General features: G+C 35.0%; 2 protein-coding genes across 4 annotated transcripts in view; both read right to left on the bottom strand.

The window, feature by feature from the left end:
* Positions 1-12,972, bottom strand: part of RABGAP1L (RAB GTPase activating protein 1 like) — a 657,985-nt gene that overhangs the window by 412,632 nt on the left and 232,381 nt on the right. The gene's annotated exons all lie outside the window — the stretch shown is intronic.
* Positions 8,448-11,284, bottom strand: GPR52 (G protein-coupled receptor 52). The gene has a single exon (XM_065936919.1). The coding sequence runs from the start codon at positions 11,282-11,284 to the stop codon at positions 10,199-10,201; it is 1,086 nt and encodes a 361-aa protein (XP_065792991.1). The 3' UTR covers positions 8,448-10,198.

The following is a 12,972-nucleotide window of genomic DNA, read 5'->3' as shown; positions in this document are numbered from 1 at the left end:
CCGGGTCTTCAGCATTGGAGACAGATGCTTTACTGTCTGAGCCACCAGGGAAGCCCACAGAAAACCCTAAAGATACCACCAGAAAATCAGCAGAGTTAATCAATGAAATCTGTAAAGTGGCAGGACATAAAATTAATAGACAGAAATCCCTTGTATTCCTATACACTAGCAATGAAAACTCAGAAAGAAAAATTAAGGAAACAATCCAATTCACCACTGCAACAAAAAGAGTAAACTACATAGGAATAAACTTATCTTAGGAGACAAAAGATCTGTATGTAGAAAACTATAAGACACAGATGAAAGAAATCAAAGATGACACAGATGGATACATATGTTATGTTCTTGGATTTGAAGAATCAATATTGTGAAAATGACTATACTCCTCAAAGCAATCTACAGAGTCGATGTAATTCCTATCAAATTACCAATGGCATTTTTCACAGAACTAGAAGAAAAGTTTTACAATTTTTATGGAAACACAGAACACCCCCAAATAGCCAAAGCAATCTTGAGAAAGGAAAAACAGAGCTGGATGAATCAGACTCCCCAACTTCAGACTGTACTACAAAGCTACAATCATGAAAACAGTATGATACTGGCAGAAAAATAGAAATATAGATCAATGGAACAGGATAGAAAATCTAGAAATAAACCCATGTACCTATGGTCAATTAATCCATGACAAATGTTGGAAAGACAGCCTCTTCAACAAATGGTGATGGCAAAACTGGATAGTTACATGTAAATAAGTGAAATTAGATCATTCTTTAACACCTGACACAAAAATAAGCTCAAAATGGATTAAAGACCTAAATGTGAGACTGGACACTAAAAACCTTTTAGAGGAAAACACAGGTAGAACACTCTCTGACATAAATCGCAGCAAGATACTATTCAATTTGTCTTCCAGAATAATGGAAATAAAAACAAAAATAAACAAATGGGACCTAATTAAACTCAACACTTTTTACTTTGTTGAACACTGAACATTTCCTTCCCTTTCACTTTAGTAACTTTTCAAATATCCCAAGGTATCCTCTGAGACTAAAGCATCCAAGTGAGTGACTAAGTGAGTGAAGTTGCTGAGTCATGTCTGACTCTCTGCGACCCCGTGAACTGTAGCCTGCCAGGCTCCTTCATCCATGGGATTCTCCAGGCAAGAATACTGGAGTGGATTGCCATTTCCTTCTCCAGGAGATCTTCCACATAGCTAAATATTTAGGTCAATTCATCTTTAAAACTGGCAACCCACTCTAGTATCCTTGCCCAGGGAACTCAATGGACTGACAGACTGGCGGGCTAAAGTTCATGGGGTTTCAAGAGTTGGACATAACTTAACAACTAAACTGCCATCTTTAAAATGCATCAAGTTCTCTAATTCTTCAATCTATTGCATTGCTCCTAAAATTGTTTTGCAATCTCTCCCTCAAATTCTAGAAATTAGATAGTCTGCCCCTTAGTTTGCTTCCCACAATTCAATAAATTACACTCTGGACTTAAAAGCATCCAGGAGTATCTGCAGAACCACAATTTATGTCACATAAAACATAAACAAATATTTATTGTCCTACTTTACTGATACAAAATGCAAAAATATCTGGCTAATTCAGATTTCAATAATTTGAATTTTGCAATGATTCATCTTGCAAATCTTTTTAAAGGGTACCATAAGTTAAATGATCAAAATTCTCACAAAAACCTTAAATGTTTAAGACAACAAACTTTTCAAACAATTCAGTAAAATTCAGTTATATTCAGTTGATGCATACACTAGAAACTAAGGAAACAGTTCATCTAAGGACATTTATAAGGCAATCCTGTGTTAGCCTAATTAGAGTTCCTTTAATTTTTCTATAACCATATTATTTCACTGAAAGAAAATTGAATTATACATTAACAGGATTTTATGTAAAAATATCACTAATTCAGACTGCTCTCTCTGATTCCCTGAGTACAATTTTTTAGACTATACACAACATAGCACTTCATAAAGCATGGTAGCCAGAAATGTCAAGACCTTTTCTATCACTAGGTTTAGAAAAAAACATCCTATTATGACTTCAACAACACTGCAAATCCATTATAAAGAATATTCAGAACATAAAGTGCACAGCTATGACATTTACTTTTCAAAAGCATATATATGTGTGTGTGTGTGTGGTGTGTGTGTGTGTGTGCTAGTGTGTTTTTAACAATTCTTCATCATTAAGGAGAAGGTGGCAACAGAGGACAAGACGGATGGATGGCATGACCAACTCAATGGACATGAGTTTGAAGAAACTCCAGGAGATACTGAAGTACAGGGAAGTCTGACGACTGCAGTCCATGGAGTCAAAAAGTTGGACATGATTTAGTGATTTAATATCATCATCATTAAGGTTATAGTTTTTAAATACATAACTAACACTGCTCAATTCAGTCTACATATCTCTCAATAAATTCACCAGATGTTTTTAAACTGTTGTGTTTTTTAAAAGATAGGTAAATTTTATAACCCTCTATGGATAAGAAATTTCTTTAAGAAATTAGCACTGCTGAGAATACATATCATTAAAATTTTCCATAACCTCAAAATTCCACCTTCAATATACAATTAAAACTTCATATGGAATTTTTCCTGTATTAACTAACTCACTCCTCATTTTCTACTCAATGAAAAAGGGTCAGATCCCTCAACCACCAGCCATACATAAATATATTATTCAAGAACTTTATCACAGGCAAAGTCACTGCTGCACAAGATATATGGTCAGTAGTATCTTTGTTTGGTTATATGATCTTGTGAGGAGGGTCACTTAAAAATCTTATCTCAGATTTCTACATGTAAAATGAGATAGGGTTTGCTCACAGAAACTTTTAGAATACATTTAATTCATAATGCCAAGGGTATTATACATATTCAAAAGCATTTTAAGCTTTTTCAAAACTTAATGTGCAGTATTTTATAATAATTTCTTAACACATATGACAGAGAGGCAAGACTTGTCTCCAATCTCCTCAATGCACACACAATCATTTGAATATATCCCATATTAACATTCCCAAACTAAGACATCACTGGAAATCTCAACAAAGAATGTTACTTCAAATCCTAATAAGTTTTCTATTAAAAAACATGTGTACCTTTAACTATAGCAAAAGTAAACACTCTAAAATGACGACAAAATGAAAACACAGGGATTTTTTCTCAGTCTGTAAGAGGTGCTTCCCTGGTGGCTCAGTGGTAAAGAAACTGCCTGCCAATGTAGGAGACATGGGTTTTGATTCCTGGGTCAGGAAGATCCCCTGGAGAAGGTAATGGTAACCCACTCCAGTATTCTCAACCTGGGATTCCCATAGACAGAGGAGTCTGGCAGGCTACAGTCCATGGGGTTGCAAAAGAGTCGAAGATGATTTTTAAGCAGTATAACAAATACATATATATCCACATGCAGACAACTTTTTATCTTGTCCCATAAATAAATGCTACTGCAAGATATTCTAGACTTCAAAATCTATAAAAGTATGCCAAGGTATAGCCCTCTAATAAATTTAAATTTTTTGTTCAATTTTAAGTATTAAATCACATATAGAAACTGAGAAGGTAGGGCTGATAAGTGATGCTGATGACTGAAATAACAGAAGCCATTACAAGACCCACTTAATAATAATACATTCTAAATATAAATCTTCAAAATGTACTTTTCCAGGGTTATCTCCAAGTAAATATACCTAAAAATCCAGTAATCTTTTGAGATCTTAGAGAGCAAGAAGTTAAATGCATATTTATTTGTAATTTTTCTTAAATTTTAAAATCTAATTTATGGCAAGAACATTTCGCAAAAACCTAGATATACATTATACAGAAGTTGTTTTCTTACAAATAAGAATTTGTAATTTGCAATTGGCAAGGAATTCTAAAGACAGAATTTTGAAACTTCCTTGCCAAAACAATCACAAGAAAAATCCAAATACAGTTTAACTTGTTAAAAAATTAAAACAAGGACTTTAGAATTTTTTAACCTATTGCTCACAAATTATCTTTTAATCTTGGCAAAATCTAGCATTTATAGTATCAATTTTACAAATACCATTTTTAATTACAAAACCTGTGGAAGAGTAAATGGAATAATTGTGATGAGGCTATTTATTATATAAAATGTATACTCTAAAAATAACTACTTTAAACTTCAGACTTTATTAGGAATATAAGTAAATGTTTTAAAACTGTATGTTACACAGAGTATATACATGAACACTTGCTTGTGTCAGTCATAACCTCAGACAAATGCACAGGTCTGCACTGCATTCAAAGATACATTTTGAATTTTAAAGAACAGACTATATAATACTTTGTACTTGATTTTTTTTTCATGCGTGGGACTTCCACTGAAAATAATGTCATCACTTTGAATTCATAGAGTATATTTGAGTAGTTTTAACCAGCATCAACATCATTTCCACTTACTTAAGTAGAAAACATAAAATAAAATTGGAGTCAGATTTCTAAACTCAAAAGAGAAACATGATTTATTTTGTATAAAGGAGCATTTGGGGAAATTTTAGAATTTAAGGAAATAATTCCATTCAATAAATTCTATCACTATGCACTGTTTCTTCCTTATACTTATCCCTTGCATATTTTGAAATTTTACAATCTCCAAAATTAATCTGATCCCATTTATGATAGTGAAAATATTGATATCACATATGCCTTTCATGTTAAACACTCATCAGACATAACAATCTCCAGCTGAATTTATTACTATGATTTTCTTCACCTTAATAGCGAATCATATGTGAGAATAAAATAAAAGTTATCACTAAAAAGTTACAGATATGACTTTTGGGGGTGGGGACGCTAAAAACAGAATCTTGCCTATCTGTGAAACAGGCAGCTAACACATAAGCTGGACTCTACTTCCCTAATGCAAGGTCATCCTTCTGTTATTTAAAGATGTGAAACATGCATTTTAAAATGCATTAGTGGTACATTTTTAAAATATAATGCATTTTAAAAAATGTGGTAGATAACAGAGATCCATTTTAGATTCAGCAAACAACACTTAAAAATGACTGTGCTGAAGCAAAATTATATCAAGAACATCTAATATCACAAACAGAAAGGCATCAAATGTCTCTGAAAATTTTACATGTACTAACAAATATTATACATGTCAGAAACTACATAAACTGTCTTTAAAAGAAAATTGTATTGAGACAAAATTAGCTAATGCTACTTGTAAAATCAACAAAACTGTGAAACATCAAAATAGTTTTTAAACAGCACACTTAACAAGACTATTTTCCAATCATAAAAGAAGTAAAGGTTCACTATAAAAATTTTTAAACAGGATATTAATAAAGAAGGAAAACCTAATCACATCACTTTTAATATTTTAAAAGAATTATTTACACTATTAAACAAAGTTAAAATATTTTAAATTATAGAGCAAAACTAGCACTGGATAAAACTTACATTTATAAGAAACACTGAAAGAAGGATTATTTTTTCTCTTCAAATCATTTTTCCTCAATGTCCACATATATGGTTGTTGATTATACAACTTTCTACACATCCTTCCTAATCTTAAAGTTTTACTCAGGGAAAGGAGCAACTGTTGGACCCTATACATCAGAACAGAGCATCAGCTCAGTAACGAAGGCTCCTGTGCACTGTGATGCTCCTTCCCGGACAGAAGGGATGCTATGCTCAGCACGTTACACAAGCAAATTCCCCACATCGCAATTTCCTCTGTTTACCACACACTTATATCTTTTTCATATCTAATGATTACCTTCCAGGGTATGGAGACAGAGGAAAGTCATTTAAGGCGACAACTTCATTTCTAATTTTATATAATGAATGATATAAAGAAAGCAAATCTACTTATAATCTTTGTTTCTTCCAGGTAACATGTTTATGGCAAAATATCTTAAATTCCATGTTAGTGTACGAGGAAAACTAAAATGCAAAGACAAATGGGAAGGTACTCCTCAACAATGCTTTCCTACTATTGCCAACCTGATGAAAGAAAAATATTTAATTATGCTGTATTAAACATATAACTAATACAATTTTTGTATTTACTATATTAAATAAAGTGCTAGTTGCTTAGTCGTGTCCAACTCTTCGCGACCCTATGGACTGTATCCCGCCAGGCTCCCTGTCAACGGAATTCTCCAGGCAACAATACTGCAGCAGGTTGCCATTTCCTTCTCCAGGAGATCTTCCAACCCAGGGATCAAACCCAGATCTCCCACATTGTAGGCAGATTCTTTACCAACTGAGCCACCAGGGATGGAGGTTAATCTCAGAGTCATCCTGTCTCATCCCATCATCTGCTTGCTGGTTATCTTTCATCTCCAATGGTATCTTCATGAACAACTATTCCTGGGAAAAGAGCTTTCAGAAATTATGGAAGCTTTCTACATTTAAAAAAAATCTGGTGGTTTAGTCGCTAAGTCATATACAACTCTTGCAACCCCAAAGACTGAAGCCTGCCAGGTTCCTCTGTCCATGGGATTCTCCAGGCAAAAAAACTGGAGTGGGTTGCCATTTCCTTCTCCAGGGGATCTTCCTGACCCAGGAATCGAACCTGGGTCTCCTGCACTGCAGGCAGATTCTTTACCACCTGAGTTATGAGGGAAGCCTGGGTTTAGGCCAAATACAAGTTTAACAGATTTGGTTTAAAAAAAAAAAAAAGCCATCTTATATAACTCTAAATGGTTATAAAACTTCCTTATCAGAATCAGTAATCTTTAACTTGTGATAGCAATAAATATGGCAGCTACAAAGACAATAAGACAGCAGCTACCACAATTTGAACAATTTGTATGTGTCAGGAGCCATGCTGAATACAGAGACTGCTTTATCTCATTTAATCTTTAAATCCAGCCTACCAGGAAGGTACAAGTCTCTGGACCTTTCTGATCCAGATGAGTAAACTGAAAACTTGGAACATTTAGTATCTTACCTAGGGCTAAACAGCTTATGAGGGCCAGGGTTTCAGTCCAGACTTCACAAACTCATAGGTGACAAAGCCTTACGACACTTTGTAACTTTAGAAACAACTCCGCAGATAATAGAACCTTTAGAAATGGACTACAGCATTATTGTTTGGCTGTGATCTATAACCAAATTGGATAATTACCACCGAATACTATAAGTATAGTGGTTAAGAATGATGGTTATGCTTTCTATTCTTAAAACATATTCATATTAAAAAGGCAGAATAGTTTCAAAATAAATGTTTTCTTATTACAAAACACATATTAAAAGGAAGTTAAGTGACTTATCCTGGCATTGCCCACAAAACATTAGAATAAGTGAAGAATCTAAACCAAGGACTTGCCTTCTAGAGGCTTTCCTTTCAGCCTATAACAAAGTTTTCCTTCTCTACCCTTTGTCTTAAAAAAAAAATCATTAAGAAATTTATAGAGACTTGGAAAAGATATGCAATGAAAACTTAGCAGAAAAAAAAAAGAAAGAAAACTTAACAGAAATGAACAAAAGGACTGTCAAGGGGGTGTCCTGCCCCAGGGTTTCAGTTTGATTAAAGACTAAACTGGTAAGTGTGGCCTTATCAGATTGCTACTTTAATAAAAGAGAGTTTTAAGATCAAGGAAAAAGATATCACAAGGAAAGAACTGAAGCAAAAATTTAGGTGAGAAAAAAAAAACCTCAAACAAGCTTTGCAGGGAAAAGGTAAAGACAGAGGTACAAGGTTTGAAGGCCTTATGGGGGAAAGGCAGGGTAGCAAAACGGTTACGTGAGTGTGGACGAACCTCTACCACTGACAGAGAGGCCGACCTTGGATAAATCACTTTTCTGTGGCTTCCCCATCTTTAGGATGGGAATAAAAACAGTACTTATCTCCAAGGGTTGCAGTGAGAATTCAAAGTTATCACATATGTAAAACTTCACAGTGCCTGGCATATAATTATTAACTAGCATGAGGAAAAGCAAAAAAAGAAAAAATGCCATAAACACAGCTTCAGGTATTTTGTACAGAGGATGTATGAAGTCTTTTCTAACTATACTTACATACCAAACTAAAGGAATCAACATCTGATTCCCAAATAACACACACAATGTTGAAGGTTCTACTTATATCAGTCAACTTGAAAGTTAGTATTACATTTCCTCAAGCTTTATTTTCCTTAAACTGGTCTGAACTCAAAAGGCACATTTCAACTTATCCAAGATGTCACTGGCAAATGGAATGAGAATCAATGTAAACAACCCAAACCACAAAAATGTGAAATAAATTTTTGATTTCCCAACAGTAACCTTATATTCTAAATGTTTTATTAAACTGAAGCAACTGAAGCAAAGTCTGATTTTGAATATGTAGAATTCTGTTTTATTCTTTATTTTAAACCTTTCTTACATATTTAAAAATATACATGAGTTCAGAACAACCTCAATAAAACAATGACATTTCTTTTACTAAAGGACCTCTTAAGTCAAACCACCAATGTGCAAACATGGTTGGCTTCTAATTTGAAGAGTCATAGGCACATTTCACTATATGCATTTCATAAAATAATCAAAAATGCTGAGAATACTCAGTAGTTTGATATAAATTTTAAAATGTCTATCTGGCAGGAGACTTATGGTAAAAAAAAAAAAAGTAAGATTTAGATGTTTTAGCACTTACACCTGCTTCACTATTAATTTCCCAAATGCCATTTTGCTACATCTAAACCCCTGACAATTTATTACACAACTCCATATAGCACACAAAAAAATAAGTTAATTTAATCTCTGAATGGGAAAACAGATCATTACAAAAGAAAATATTGACAGTTCTTACCTGTATTTGATAATTAAGTATACTTTATTCTCAGCATCACTAGGAATGCAGCTTGGTCTAATAGAAATATCTAATTAACAACTAACAAAAGTATTTTTCTCTTAAAAGAAGTTTTTATATATTTTTGTCCAATGTTGACAATTTAAGCAACACTGATCTATATAGTGTGCTAAGAAGACATTAGGCACAGATCACATAATGTAATTTACAAGTTCTTTGTTGTAAAAAATATAGTATGTGCAAATGCATTATCATACAAATAATTAGTGGATCACAACAGTAAGCTCTGCAGACTTAACATAAAAAGGCTAATATTTTACTCTTTAAAAAAAAAAGTGGAACATACCAAGTAGCTTTAAGAGCAGTACCCCACTTCTGAGTGAGTCCTCTGGATTTGCATTGTGAATTATCTTAAAGAAAAACAAAGCTTAACTATAGCCCCCCCCCCCCCAAAAGACACCACTTTGGGCACATGTATTATTTCAAAAGAAACCAAATAAAAATGTTTCTCAAAGCCATTAAAAAATACTTAACACAATATTTTAAACAATATATAGAATACTTTTTTAGAAGGAATAAGCCATTCATCATTATGACTTTTATATAATAGATTCTTTCATTAGCTAAGACACTTCTGGCTTAAGGTATCAAAGGATGCAAATAAAGAAAAATGGAGGAAAAATAATAGAAGGCTATTAGAAAGGAGGAGGGAGCATACATTTACCCAGAAGAAACAAACAAACAAAAAACTGTTTCTTTTTCTTCACTGCAGAAATTTGTGCTACAGGTATAAAAACACAAGCAAAAGTGTTGTGTGGCAGGTAATAAAATACAATGCTTGCTATGTATCCTCCATGGAGGGACCTTTTAGAGACTGCAGATTAGTGAGTTTAGAAGTACACTTTGATGCAAAAGGTTATACTTTACCACATATATAATATGTAGCATTTTTCTATAAAGGGCAATTTATGTAAGTAATTTCTAAAGACACAGGAGAGAGAGAGAGAGACAGAGAGAAAGAGAGAATGAGAGGCAGAGACAGAGGAGAGAGCCCAGTCAGAAAGAGAGACAAGACGCCAGGGGCTTCGCTCATGCCCTGTGGAAGATCTGAGGTACTTTTCCATCCTCAGAGCTTCACTTTTCCTAGTACTGCATATTTATACTCACACACTACAATTATCTCATGAGATTACCCTCTATATATCTTTAGGTGTTTTTTTTTTTTTTCCCACATGAAAAAGAAAAAAAAAAAAAAGAAAAGAAAAGAAACTTTTAGTCCCTTCCCCTCATAGTCAACTATTCAAGTAAATATTTCTCTAGTGGCAAATTTCCAGATGAAGCAAGAATACAATCCAAAACTACTGTCAGATTACATGTGATTTACTGTGGTGTTTTCTTCAGATGGAGCAGGAGTTAGCCCGTTTCCTAGGTTTGGGGTCTCGTGCTTCCTGATCCTTGACACACACACAAGACGCACACATTGTCTCAGACAGTCTTCGGAGGCCTAGCCGGAAAACACTGTTGGAGAGGCTGTATATAACACAGTTACAGAAACTATTACTTATAGCCAGCCAGGTGGTCAGGAAGGACAGGGTCGGATTGTCCAAGACCCGGGAGCTTTCTAGAAGAAAGTAGATGATGTAAGGGAGCCACAGCATGTAAAACACACTGGTTATCCGAAACAAAACCATGGCGTAGCGACGATCAGGGCTATGCCCGGCCTCTCCGGAGGCAGCCGCCTCATGGCTCGGGAATCGGGCTCTCCGGTCATTTATCTCTTTGGTGTGCTGCCGGCAAATTTTGAAAATGTGGAAGTAAGTGAAGCAGACAACCAAGGCAGCAGGGGCATAAAGTAAACAAACAATAAAGCCGGTAAAATAGGCACTGGTGAGCCAAGAGGTGGCACACCATTCAAAAATGTCACCGTGGTAACCAGGTTTCCCCCAGCCAAAAAAGGAAGGCAAGAAAATTAGGCAAGAGTAGATCCAGATTAAAATGATGCAAATTCTCAGGCGACATGGGGTGACCAGTTGATTGTAGGACAGAGGCTTGGTGATGGCAAGATAGCGATCCACACTGATGCAGGCAAGACATGCCATAGAAACACTTTTCAGGACTGAGATGATATATCCAAAAACCTGGCAAGTCAGGGACTCGTGGATACCTGTGGAGTAGTGGAGAAGTGAGAGAGTAGGAACCAAGCAGGTAACTCCAACAAAAAGATCAGCATATGCCATTGTTTGAATGAAATAGCTGGTCGTATAGTGGTGTAAGAGTGGAGCACAGTGAAAAACAAAGATGACCGTTAAATTCCCAGCAATGATGAGAAATGTCAGCAAGACAATGACAACTGTCTCGAAGATGCATACGTCCACCGCACTGTAGTGGCCAAATCCAAGTGGGCAGGAGTGACGTTCAGACACATTCAAAATGCCACTGCTCGTGTTCAGGATCCTCCATTCAGTCCACCTGGAATCATTCATGGCTTGGAATTAAAAGGACCTGCAGCCCTAGCTACAGCAAGCAGGTGCCCTGCCTAGCATCTGCTAAACTCTGCCCATGAGTGTCTCAGCATCAGCTTCGGCAGACAGTGGCAGTGCTTCTGTCACAGCTGAGCATCCCGGGGAGTTGTACTCAAGTCTCTTCATCAGCCTCGGTGCAGCAGTAACACACCTCAGCTTTGGGGGGGAAGGAAGAGGAATCAGCTAGAAAGGAGGTGAAAAACAGGTCACCAATTAGCTTCCTCCGGTGCTTTCAAACAACTTTTTGCAGACACAAGGCACTTCTAGAGAAAATGGACTTCTTAATAATACCTTGCACTATGAAAAATTAAATCTGTAAAAGGAAAAAAGCAATTGCCAAGGAAAGAAAAGCTCTTGTGGGCCATTAGTTCTCTTCAGAAAGGTAGTTTCTTAGGGATCAACTAGGAAGAACGAGGAGGAAAAAAAAAGTCTTAAATAGTTTCAGGATTCCTGTTTCATCTGTCAGGAGAAATGGATTCAAATTTTAGAGCTTAAATAATTAAAATCACAAATTTGGTTGGAAAGCTAAGAAAAAGTTCATTGGGCTAAATAGTGTCTTTGGGCTCAGTTCAGGGTCTGATGCTGGTGGGTCAACTTTATGATCCATTTCTCTTTCTTTTATCTCAAAAGCTAAGAATCCCCTTCTCCAACAAGATTAATTCTAAAAGATTCATCTCTATTGGGGCACAAAGGAGCAGAAGAGAGGTAACAGACTCCAGACTGCCCTATAACTCTCATGAGAGGGAAAAAAAAAGCATATTTCCGACAAGGAAGATAATACACTATGGGTCAACACTGACAAAATAGAAAAACAAACTTCTAAAGTTTTAATTCTGCATGTATTTTTTAAGCATTCAGATGAAAACAGTTTTACTCCATTACAGTTAATGATGCTATCACCAGCACTGCAATTTATATCTTTTCCTTTTCAAAAGGAAAACAAAATCATTTTTGCTATTAAGTTCAGCATCAATAACTGAAAATAACCTTCATTATCTGATACGCCACCTTCCTTATAATGGACGATCATAAAATATACAGCTCAAAGTTATTTATCACCTTTGCAACCACACCTATCTCTCACAAATATATATATAAATATATATAAAATCTAGACAATAGAAACTTTCCTATATGCTCTGAACTTCTGACTAGAAATGCTGTCATTATTTATTATTTAGGTATTTCTAGTAGGCTTTATAGTCTATACTGCTGCATCTTTTCTGTTTTCATTAAATGATTAATACATTTAATCATTACTTCAACTAAATCTTTTCAAAGTAAAATATTACCTTGTCTGTTATATTTGCAGTTCTATAGCAGCCATATGTTAAGAAAATGTCTCTTCTATTTCTGTACTCTATTTTGAGCAAGTGCTCAATTAGTACAGGGGCCATTAGGTAGGTTATAAGATGTTCTTGTTTTAAAATACTTCTAAAGCATCGAGATGAGTTTAAATCCTAGAGTTTGAAATACTGAAAAAGTGGCAGGATAGAATCCATCCAAAAGGCTTCCAAGGTCATTCTGCTATCAGGTTAGCATTTGTCAAAAGTCTTTTTTAAAGTACAGGCATTTCAGAGTCTCCTGTCAGTCGTTGTTATCATACCTTTTGAAGAAATAACATGCATTAGAAATAAAAACATTTCCTT

Source organism: Muntiacus reevesi, chromosome 5 (genome assembly GCF_963930625.1).
Source record: "Muntiacus reevesi chromosome 5, mMunRee1.1, whole genome shotgun sequence".
In the NCBI taxonomy this organism is placed as follows: domain Eukaryota; kingdom Metazoa; phylum Chordata; class Mammalia; order Artiodactyla; family Cervidae; genus Muntiacus; species Muntiacus reevesi.
Note: the sequence above shows the minus strand (reverse complement) of the source record. Positions and strands in the feature narration are given on the sequence as shown.

Coding starts and splice junctions, on each gene's coding strand:
- GPR52 (XM_065936919.1), bottom strand. CDS start 11,284: ATGAATGATTCCAGGTGGACTGAATGGAGGATCCTGAACACGAGCAGT.